General features: G+C 31.8%; 1 protein-coding gene across 1 annotated transcript in view; it reads right to left on the reverse strand.

Moving 5' to 3' along the window:
• LOC142317242 (uncharacterized) overlaps positions 1-12,721 on the reverse strand; it is a 105,704-nt gene that overhangs the window by 67,388 nt on the left and 25,595 nt on the right. Inside the window, exons 6-7 of the mRNA XM_075353637.1 lie at positions 8,594-8,799; positions 1,975-2,208 (exon numbers count right to left, since the gene is read on the reverse strand). Of these exons, the coding sequence (XP_075209752.1) occupies positions 1,975-2,208; positions 8,594-8,799 (440 nt within the window). The remainder of the gene's footprint in view (positions 1-1,974; positions 2,209-8,593; positions 8,800-12,721) is intronic.

The raw sequence follows: 12,721 nt of genomic DNA on the forward strand, positions 1-12,721 counted from the left end.
TGCTCACTACTAACCTTCTTCTATTTGTCAGTTCACTTAAAACCCATCCTATACACCAGTTTTTTTCTTTAAATTACTTCCAATTATCTACCTTTTCCCTGAAAACATCCCTGTCAGCTATCTCTTCTTCCAGGATGTCCATTCTACCAGATCACTTCTGATTTCCTTAACCCAATTTGTTGTGTTTCTGAATTTCGTAAGATGATCAAAAATCAATTTCATCAGCCTGCTTGTGTCTTTCCTGTTTAGGTGCCTTTAAAATTTAGCTCTTTGTTTTCTTGCCATTATTGTAAAAGTTTTTGTTTTCTTATAGAGTTCTTCCTCGTTGCTCCATAGTTGTCACTCTCCTTCTTTGCTTTTTTCTGTGGTCCTAAAATTTTCCATAGTATTCTTCATTCCCGCTTTTATGTTCATGGATAAACAGTCCACGGCATATAATCCCCTTCTCGCTAGATGACAGAGTTTTATGTCTTATCTTTGCTTGTATAGATGATATACTTTTTTTGTTGTACTGGTCTTTGTTATTCTGTAGGCTTTTTCCATTTTCTTAATCTGTGCTTGTATTGTCGTTTATCCAGTCTCTTTGGTTGAATCCATTTTCCAAGATACCTGAAGCTGTTGACCCTACTGATCTACTATATTATAATGAATTTTTATTGCATTAAAAACAATATTGTGTTTGTAATGCATTATTATAACAAATGCTCAAGGCTAAAGTGGTAAGTGTGGCAGAAGTTAGAGTCAGAGATTAATGGAAGCTCGTGGTTCTATTCGGTAAAGAAAAGAAAAATTACACATCATATGCTGGGAAAGCAACATAACCCCATACTTCTGGACATAAAATTACAGTAAAAAACCTCATCTTGGATTAATTACATAATTTTACGTAATTAACTTATTTTTTTAAAAAACAAGTTTTTAACAATTTGAAAAATAAAATATATTTTTATAATCAATAGGCTAAAGTGAGATACACAAGTAAAAAACTTACTTTATTGTTCTTTTTTTAATGGTTACAGTTATTAATAATTTAAAAATATTTGTTACCTTTCTTCTTTACAATCAATCTTGTCAATAATAAAATAATGTACATATCTTTTTACTATACTGGGAAATTATATTGTTTGGAAAAGTTAGTTTTTTTAAATAAAAAAAAAAAAAAAAAAAGTTATAAATGTAATAAAACACTTACAACAAAAGCTTTCTGTACTTCTAACTGGATTGGATCAAGACAGTTATTTGTTTCGTTAAAAATGCAGCTAATAAGAAGCTCTGATATCAAAGCTCTCATACAAGTTCTTATTTTTTGTATTCTTTGCTTATTTAAAAATTACAGAAATGAAAATACTAAATTTAACTTCTTACATCTATAATCTAAATTACATCAACTACTTATTTCTAATTTTAATTACACACTGTAATGAAATATTATATTAATTTTTTATTAAAGTTTGCAAATATTATTTTAAAATATCCACATATTCTCCATATTTATTACTAGTACTTTCAATAGGAAGGAGGTAAAATACACTTATAGACAGTAAATGGTACATTTGATGTCCACAAGGAACAGATGTATTGACTTTTCCATATCACCATATAGAAACTGGATAAACATAAAAAGGCTTTATATACAAAATTTGCAGTAAAAGTGTACCTGAAGTTATTTAAATATTATTTAACCAAAAGATTCAAATTTAAAAACACAAAAAGCTAAAAAAGAGTGCATAAAGTAAAGAATGGTAATTGTAGTTACACTTTCCTTGCCTGTCATTAACAATAGGATGTGTAAGAACATTTGATAAAGGAAAACCATTAATTTACATGTACTGATATAATAATACAGCTGATGAGTACAAATCTCCAATAGAGTTTTGTACTCAAATCTCAAATTATTAACGGTAAAAACTTTTAGAATTAAATTTATCTTATGATTTTTTTGTTATAAACTTTATTATAAAAATATTGCTATACCTTTATATCAAACTGAAGATATCGCCTTGCTACTTCAGGACTAACTAATTTTTCAATTAATTCCGGAGGCACTAGTATATGGCAATGATGTGCTGGACATAATATATGATGCGCATCGCCTTCTTGTATCTTTACAGTAAGGTAATGTTCCCAACATGCTGAACAAAACTGATGACTACATGACATAGCAACAGGAAAATCCCAAGACGAGACATTCATAAGGCAAATATCACACTAAAAATAAAACATAATAAAATAATATTAACTAGATTCTTTAAACAGATGATGGTCATTTTTTCCCCTATAAACAAAGAATAATAAAATGTTTTTACAGTATAGTAAAAACAGCTTTTAATACCACTATTTTTACCATACAACAATGATTTTGTCAATAAATAATTGAAAAAATGAAGAGTTGTATTAAATAAAAAAATACTACTAATTTTAAAATTTATGTTATTTAAAACACAATGTTTCAAAAAAGTAAAATACAAACAAAATAAAATTACAGTAGCAGAAATGATCTATTCATAGATATTTGAAACTTTTCAATTTGATAGATAAAATTTAATACATTCCATATTCACCAGATTTGGTACCCTGCGATACAAATAATTAATTGCATTAGATTTCCTTTAATTACAAAAAAAATTTATTTTTGCAATTAAAAAGGGATATAAAGAGTATTCGTTTCACATGGATGATGAACTGAAAAATGCAGTGAGATTGTGGATTAGACTGTCAGCATTCTTCATTGATGGAATGACAAAACTAGTTCACCATTATGAGAACTTATGACAAATAAGTTTTTATAGCAAATAAAATGTATGAAGCACAGTTCAAAGATAAAAGCTGATGAGTTATAAATAGCGACTGGCATCAGTGATTAGTTTACACATGTTCAATAGCTAATAGCTTTAAGTGGTCATTTGGGCATTAACCATTACATAGCTGTCTGTCAGTTCATTGTTGTTTGCCTCTGTGAGACAGTGAGTTAAAACAAGTGCAGTAATAACATATCCTGCTAGTTGTGAAGTTGGATCAGTGATTAGATTTCTAAATGCAAGAGGACATAATGGGATTGAAATTCACCATCAACTATGTGAAACATATGGGCCTACCACAATGAGAAGTGAGGCAATGATGTTGTGAGTATAATGAAGGCCGTTCAAATGTTCATGATGAACAGAGAAGTGGCAGGCCTAGTGTCTTTGTGATGATCTTATTGAATGTGTGAATGCAAAAGTGTGAAAAAATCGTTACTTTTTGATTAGAAATCTTTCTCTAGAATTTTCAGAAGTTTCAAAGACAACATTATTGAGAATCGTAGTGAGAACTAACACTCAGGCTATTGCAAACTGTGTGCATGATGGGTGCCAAAAATTTTGACAAGCGCTCACAAAGATTACAGAATGACAACTGAATTGCTTTTAACTGGTTTAACCATGAGGGAGACAAATTTTTTCCCATATTGTTAATAGTGATGAAATATGGATTTCGTACGTCAATGCCAAGATGAAACAATCCATACAAGTTGTCATTCCGGTTCATCTAATCCGAAAAATTCAAATAAGCCCAGTATCAAAGGAAAATCATGGCAACTGTATTCTGGGACCAAAAGAGCGTGCTTTTAACTGATTTAATAATTTACAAACCAATTTGTACAAACCATTGATTTGTGCAAACCAATGGAGAGGCATCACTCAGGAGTTCTTTCAAACTGAAGAAAGTCAAGTACACTCTGAACACATGGAAATTGAGCATTATTTGAGAGTGAAGGATCACTTACTGTTGGTTTCATCCATAAATAGATTCCATAGGCTTCTGTGAAACACTTAACTGATTCTAATGTGCAAAACAAAACAAATGATAAGGCCTATTGTCATAAGCACTGATTTGTTTTATGCTAACACTTGACTGGACAAAATCTGGCTGATTAAGTACTCAAGTACTTTTATTGCAGACCTTATCTTGGCATCTCTTGTAAAAAATAATTCTTACAAGTGATGATAAGGTCAAAAAACGTAGTCACTCGATGACTGAAAAAACTAGCAGTATATTTCTTCTGTATTGATGGAGTAGAAAAACTAATAAGACAAGTGTTTAAATTTCTTCATAGTGTAACTATCAAGAAAAATAAAATATTTTAAAATGACTTTTAATTTAATAATAAAGATAACTTAACAGAATAAAGGCATTCCTTGTATGGCTGAATATCACATGCATTTTAGTGGCTTAACATGTTGCTATACCAAAGTATACAGTCTAATACTGGTACAAAGTATTCAGTTTAATGAAGAAGAAAGTGGAAAATTATGTCACTCCTTACTTCCTGTAATAACACTGAAACAGAATACTTGTTATGCTTAAGAATGGATGCTCCCCTTTCTAGAGTGACTGGTGGTTCATGTTGGGTTGCCAACTGGTAATGCATATAATATACACAAATCTACAATAATAATTATAATTTAACATCATAAAAACATATCATAAATTTATCATAACCACATTTTTTTTAATTTCTGGATGACTTATATATTAAATTATACCAAGTAGATTTCTTAAATGTAAAGTATAAAATGGTTAATAAAAGTGTGTTAATTGTAGTACAGAAACAAGAAGAAAAGTTACATTACAACGTTTTTGTACTGAAAACCTAGTTGTAGTTCTATATTCATTATAGAATAAGTTTCTAGTTTACTGATGAGCAGGTTTACAGTTAATTTTGTACTTATTAGAGCATGTCTGTAATAATTGATATTTTAAAAATTGTCATATGACAACTATATGAAAAAAATTGAAATATATAAATATATGTATAGCTTTCAACAGTATGTCCCAGTCAAAGTAAAATATTGTTTGTGTTCTGTAACACCTTTTTTTTGGTATTATGGTAGGATGAAAAAGAAAAAAGTTAAAAATTAAAGCTACTGTTGTAAATATGCATTTCTCAGTAATCAATACACAGAACATTGAATCACAAGGAAGAATTCTGAATTAAATGGGCATTTGTATAGTTGGTTAACAGCTATTATTAAATACAAACTTGATTTTTTTTTTATATATATATATATATTAATAATTCATCACTGTTTCATCAATGGGGCATAATATTTAGGATCAGACTTTGTAACTTTTCTCCAAAATAAGAACTTTAACAAAAGTCGGATGAGCCTCCACGAGGTATGCTTGGATATATCCAGAACAAATAAGAAAAATTTGTCCAGTGAACTGAATCTAAACAAATTTTACAGCTTCATTTATCATCAAATCACATCTCACTAGATTACATCTAGAGTTGTAACTTGGGACCAAGTCCAACCACAGGTGACCGCTTGACAGTCAACCATGAAAGGTCTTTTAAGAAATACTACACTGGCTGAACCAAGCAACACCAGAGTTCAGAGAAGGCAGCATTCAGTACAGTGGGCTGCCACTTAGAAGATAACATGTGAATGGAAGCATTGGAATGCTCCAATGCTACACATACGAACAAGAAAAATACAAAGTACAAAATCAAACTAAAGCAAATGGTAAACTAATAATAATAAATGGCTTAATGGATCAACACAAAATTCTCATCATGAATCTGCAGAAAATAATTAACACCAACCAGGACGCCATGGACTCTACAAACTCTTACCTTCTTCTCAGGAAGAGTGATGAAAAATGTCCCACAGTTTGGAACAGACTTTTTAGTCAGATAAATAAATTCATTATAATAAATTCCATTTAAGAATTCAAGTCACAATCCTCAAAAACCTCAAAACTCACTCTGAAAGCATCTAATAAAATCTGCACTATAATAAATGCCCATGTACCCACTAATAATAAAAATAACTCTTAAAAAGACTGTAAAGAAACAGAAAAGTTCTAGAATCTACTTGATCTGACTATAAATAACATCCCCAAAAACCATATTAAACAATTAATTGGAGCATTCAATGCTCAACTAAGCAGAGAAAAAAAATACTGTGACATCATCAGAAAATGGCCCATCCAAAAGAAAACAAACAAAACTGGAAAGAGACTCGTTGATCTCTTGAGCCCACAACCACAACCTAATCTCGAAACCCACATTTCAAGAGGAAACCTCAAAACATGGAAACATCCCAACTACACTAAAGGAGAATGGCAACCAGACTATGTCTTCATGGGTAAACACCATCACAAGGAGATCTACAACTTAAAAATCCTCCAAGGAGTTGAGCCTCTGAGACACAGTCTCAGAGCAGTATGTAATGATAATTAAAATTAAATCTACTTCCCAAAGAAAGTAACACCCTAAGACCTAAAACTAAAATAAAAATGGATCCTATCCAGCTAATCAACAATGAAAATTACCAAAAAGCAACCAAAAAAATAACAATCACAGATAAACTCAAAGATCTAGGCAACTACCTTAAACAAATTGCAGAATTAGCCCCAATAAAATCCTGTAATAAAACATCAATGGTGGAACAGTGAATGTGATAAAACAGTGGAAAAAAGACATCTAGCATGGCTATTTCACCAATCCCAAAAATCAGGAACAACCTTTCAAAATCTAGTAAAACAAAGAAAAGAAACCACTCTAACCCTAAGGAGAATAAAATGACAACACCATTAAAGACCTACTGAAGAATAGAAGAAGAATTCACTAAAACACGGTCGAAAGACTACAAAACCTTCAAAAATCAGCTCCAAAAATATGAATCCCCAAACCTACTAATAAAGAATGAAATTGGTAAACTGGCCCATAACAATAAAGACAATGTGGAAATCCTAGCTAAATACTTCAACATAAGTTGTGAAGAACCGACAGAATTCCTGAACTTCAACCCAACACCCCAATAACAACACCACCACCACAAAACATAAAACCTCCCACAGTAAAAGAAGTCTATCAAGCACTGGGTGAGATGAAGAATTAATTACAAAGCAGCAGGAGAAGATCAGACTTTTGTACATCTGGAAGCATGCAGAAAGATCAGCAAAAATTGCCCTTCATCAACAGCTTGTCTATATCTGGATCAAAAACTACCAGAACACTGGATGACAGCCCTAATCCATCCGCTAAACAAGAAAGGGGAAAAACAGACCTTAACAACTGCAGGGGAATCTCACTCCTAAACACAACATACAAAGTTCTTTCAAGAATCATCCTCAACAGGATTGGTCCACAACTCGAGTAAGAACTAGGAGAAAAATAGGGAGGTTTCAAACCCTGGAGGAGCTGCCCAGACCAGATCATGGGTATCAAGCTAATAATAAATTACAACAGGAAAAGAAGCAAGAGACATGGTGATAACATTTGTAGATTACAAGAAAGCTTATGACTGCATCCACAGAGAATCCCTACTGAAAACTTTAAGACACCTCAGACTACATATAAAATGAATAAATATGATACAACTGACCCTCACAAACACTAAGTCAAAGGTAAAATTCAAGGCGAGCTCTCGGAACCTTTTGAGATCAAAACAGGACTGTGCCAAGGCAATGAGCTCTCACAACTATTATTCAACTAGGCTCTAGAAATGCTAATCAGGGAATGGCTCAAAAAAAGCACCCCAACAGTAAAAAAGGCTGAAAAATCAAAACAAACTGTCTTGGTTTCACCATCGACTTGACACTATTAGCAAATGACACTGACAAAGCTAAATAACAGGTATTAAAACTTCAAAACAATGCAAATAAATTGGCCTCAAAATTTCATTTGATAAGACACAAATTATGCCGCAAAAACCAACACGATTAAATGAAGTAAACATAAATGATAAAAAAATCAAATGAGTAACACAATTTAAATACCTCTAAGAAATAATAACAAACAACCTAACTGAAAAAACCTCGATCCAAATAACGAACAAAGCTAAAGCTCAAAAATTAACCTGGTACACTTCAATAAAAAATACCAATCAAATGCAAAAATAAGACACAACAACACAGTTATAAAACCAGAAACCACTTAAGCAGCAGAAATACACTTCCACCTGAACGAACAAAGACAGATAGACTCCAGAAAACTGAAAGAACCTGCATCAATAAAAAATACCAGAACGATGGGCAGTGATAGATTGTGCACAACATAGTAGTATACAAAGAGTTAGAATCTATCACTGATACCATGCATAAGAGGCGAATAGGATTCTTTGGACATATGAGGATGCATGATTCAAGACTTCTGAAAAAGCTAGTATAATACAATCTCGACTCAAAAAACACAAAGACAGGATGCAGATGGATCACAGAAATAAGAGAGAATATGAAGGAAATAACCCTTACACCAGTAGACAGCACAGATAAGATAAAGTTAAACAAAAACACCCACACTCACAAGAAAAAACTCACAACACAAACATTTTCAACACTAGAAAGGGCACAAAGATCGAAACATATGAAAAAGTTATGAGAGGACTGCGAGGCTCTAACAGTTCCATCGAAGAGACTTATATAAAAGACATAAAAGATCATAATAATAATATAATTCATCTCATTCTCACACTTAACGAGATGGTGTCATTAAGCTACTTGTAAAAGTGTTTCATTTGTTTAAAGACTTTATAAGTGATTTTTATGAATCAACTTTGTAAAGTGCTTATGAAATCTAAAACAAACAAATAAAAGTCAATCATACCAAAATTTCATCCGAATTCTGATCTTCCCTATGCAGTTCATCCTTGTTATTGGAGTTCTGCATATTTAGTCTAGTAGGAGGTGCTAATTCAACCAGCATGTCATGATTTTGCTGATATGCTGATGTGGGTGGCTGAACTCCTGCTAACTGGCAACACTTAACCGGATCTTTTATCCATTTCTCTAATAAAGCTTCTCTTGACCATTCTGAAAATTAATGAAACGTTAACGAATAAATAAACTGTAATCTCAACTGCAATAAATAAATGCATAAAAATATTTCTCAAGAATTTTTCAACTTTCAGGTACTTTGAATAAGTTTCTTGCTGATGTTTATTTCTAAGATATTCATTTGAATTTAAAAAGAAATTTGTAGTTATTGATACAATTGAAAAACAAGAAGAACTTCCAAACCTAATGAAGGACAGGAAGCTGTAAGTTTTAGGAGAAAAGATGAAATGGAAGGGACCACAGAGAGAAAAACAAAGACCTTGATGAAGAGAGAATGACAAACTGAATCAAAGAGAGTTGCAGTGATGGTTAAGAAAACAGATTCTAATGAAAGCATAAAGTAACATCATATTCATATATATTCAATATTCCAACACCCTAACCTCATCAACAACTGAAAATTTGTTTACCTTCTCCTACTGCACATCATCATTTTTTATTTATTGGACTCTCTCAATATTTTTGGCCATCTCTTTCTTGTTGCTCTTTGCTGTCTACTGGTTCATCTCTCTCCTAGCTACCAGATCTATTATTCTTTATAGATCATTTGCCCGATGTCATTTTCCACAATTAATTTCAACCAAACTCATAAAGTACTCTCATCTCCTAATATCCTCAATATTCCTACCCATACCCTTTTCCCTTTGCACCCTCATTATAAAGCTGATACAATTCCTAGTTTTTTCTAACTAATCGCTCTCCATTCTGTCTATAATGTTTTCTTAAGAATCTTTTTTCCATCTTTGCTGAAGCCTCCATTACTAGGTATCAGTGTCCAAACTTATTACCCACATTTAAAAATTAAATAAGGTTGTGAAATTAGATATGAGCTAGTTCTTTATGCCTTCATATTTTTCACTTCTTCACAAATCCTTCCTGAATTCAATCCCTGACAGATTGACAATTCTTTATCTTTAAATTTCTTAACATAATATTTTATATATTTTTCTAATTTTTTTAATGCTTGTATAAGCTTATCTCTATTTTGCCTGTATCTCAGTTTTTAACATATTGATCTTAATTTAAAAAAATTCTTAGACAACTTCAGTAATATTTGTTGTATTCCTTATGTCAATAACAGCATGATCAATTTGGTTTTTTGAACTACCATCAAGTAAAAACAATGTTAGTTTTTGAACGTTTTTTCTTGGCAGCGTACTTTTCATTACAACTAAGTTTTTTGTTGCATGAAACTCTGACACTCATTATCATTGTTAAAAAAACAATTGTTAATAATCTAATTATAAGAGAATATAATAATTGTTATCCTCATGCGGAGTATCTTTCTTAATTATCTGTCTGAATTGTATCTCAATTCCTACCTTAGCTTTGAGGTAAACAAATATTACCTTTAAAACAGCTTAGCAACATCTTAGTACACCTCTACTTTACCATAAAAAGCATTTTTCACTTTGTCTTTTATTTATATATATGTATGTGGGTCAAAATGATTTTGGGAAAAAAATCACAATGAAATGTAATAATTAAAATACTAGAAAAAAATTAAATTGATTTAATTTACTTGTATTCTGTTTTGCTTGGTGTGTGTTTAACATAAAATATATAAAATTATTGATATAATGAAGAAATATATATATTGTGCAATGACCCTTGTTATACATATACTATTCGCTCATCCCCAAGCTTAAAGTTTACTTACTGCTCATTTGTGGTTCTTACCTAAAAGCCCATTTTGTTTACTTGAAAGCCCATTCTCTTCCTCTTCTCTGTTTTGCACCAACCAGATCTTGACTTTGTATTATTTCTTTACCCTTTCATCACAACTCAAATATTTCAATACATAAAATTTTTCCAACAAAAACCTCAGTAATTATTAAATCACTGGCCTTATTATATTTTATGTCCTAAAGATAACAGAATTTTGTTGCCTTCACTTTTAGTCAATCTTCATTTTTGTGTTTGTATCTGCTAGAATCTCTTCCCTGCCAGATTGTTTCTTTACTCATGCTAAAATTGTATAATATAGATCTGCCAACTCAATCCTCAAACAGCAGGAAGGGTTGCAGTTAGCCTTTAAAACTCAGACTACAAGTTAGCAGTACAGGCATAAGTAATATAGTAAGTTTAAATATGTATCTGATATTGCTATAATAATTTTCTGTAGTTTTAAAACAGGAAGATTAAATCTTCTTTAAATTTAAAGACTGTAGAAGTAGGCTAAACAAGAGTGAGATTCATAATGTAGTCATAACATTGTATGGAGGATACAAAATAATGATTGGAAATTTCAAAATGTAAGAAGGGAATAGCATACAAAATACAAACAAGCACTCTATGTTTAGAAAATGAAGTAGCAAAGAAATTAGAGAAGAATACTAGAGTGGAAGGTGAAAGACACAACACACGCTGTGAAACGCAGAGAAGAACTTATTGGATAAAATTGGTGAAATAGAAGAAGAATGGGAATTTTCAGGAAAATAACTGTGGAAGCAGCAGAAAATTTTGTGGCAGCATTACAGGCAGTAAGAGCAATGTACATAATATGGAGGATGGTAAACTAAAGTAGGAGGATTGAAAGATGATGTGAATGGAAAAAATAAATAAATAAATGTGAGATTTATATATGTTTTATTATAATAGTATATGCAGTAGACATGGAAAACAACATAAAGGGAATGGAGCAGACTTTAGATTGGAGAACTGAAATTCCTACAAGTCGTAAAATATTAAACAAGAAGAACACTGGGTAAGAAACTCAGAAATACATATTGCATAATTCTACAGGAGGAGACTGAGATACAACTGGGTCAGCATGAACGTGCTCAGTGAAATAGTGAAGAAAGTTTAAAAAGAATGTGGAAAAACTAGAAATAGATCAATAAACACCCAGAAAATATCCAAAGGAAAGATGGAAAGAAGTAGGAATTGCAAGGAGATATGAGGATGCATTTGGCAACAGATGAAAAGGAGAAATGATAGGGGGTTGGGAGAAGAAAAAGAGGATCTGTATGAAAACAGATGCATTGACAGCTGAAATGGGATCAGAATAAGTACGTAAAAAAAATGTAATTTAAAGTCAGAATAATTAAAATACAAATTTTTAATAAATAACAAAGTAATGATTTGTTTCTTTTTCCAGCAGCATTAAGCAAGGACCTAATATATCAGGTTAAGACTGTCTAATTATTCCTAATGGACATAAAAACCCTGATAGCTGCTTGGTTATTCTATTCTTTCTTTTTCCTGTTTAGCCTCCAGTAACTACCGTTTAGATAATACTTCAGAGGATGAATGAGGATGATTTGTATGAGTGTGAATGAAGTGTAGTCTTAGTTCTTAGTTTCTTAGTTCTTAGTACATTCTCAGTTCGACCATACCTGAGATGTGTGGTTAATTAAAACCCAACCACCAAAGAACACCGGTATCAACGATCTAGTATTCAAGTCCGTGTAAAAATAGCTGGCTTTACTAGGACTTGAATGCTGGAACTCTCGACTTCCAAATCAGCTGATTTGGGAAGATGCGTTCACCACTAGACCAACCCGGTGGGTTTGGTTGTTCTATTACTCAAAACAAACTTCACCTTACACAAAAAACAACTTCATCTTACAGGAAGCTGGAGTAATGTTATTTTACTTGAGAAGATAAATTAATAGAACAAATGACGACTTCCGATGAGAGCTGGATCCACAATAATGAGTAGCATTCTTAGGAATAAAGCATGGAGTGGAAGCATCTTAGTTCTCCTGTCAGAACAAATTAAAGGGATAATTGTTGATGAGTATAGACATAATGTCCAATTCTTAAAACGTTTTGGAACTTCAGCCTATAGTCAGTTCTACAGTGCAAAATAAATTAAATCCACTGTACTAACAACAGTGATCATTGGGGAAATGAGTAGTACAATATAACCATGTACTCTCATCAACATGAAACC

The sequence above is a fragment of the Lycorma delicatula genome, chromosome 1 (genome assembly GCF_047948215.1).
Source record: "Lycorma delicatula isolate Av1 chromosome 1, ASM4794821v1, whole genome shotgun sequence".
In the NCBI taxonomy this organism is placed as follows: Eukaryota; Metazoa; Arthropoda; class Insecta; order Hemiptera; family Fulgoridae; genus Lycorma; species Lycorma delicatula.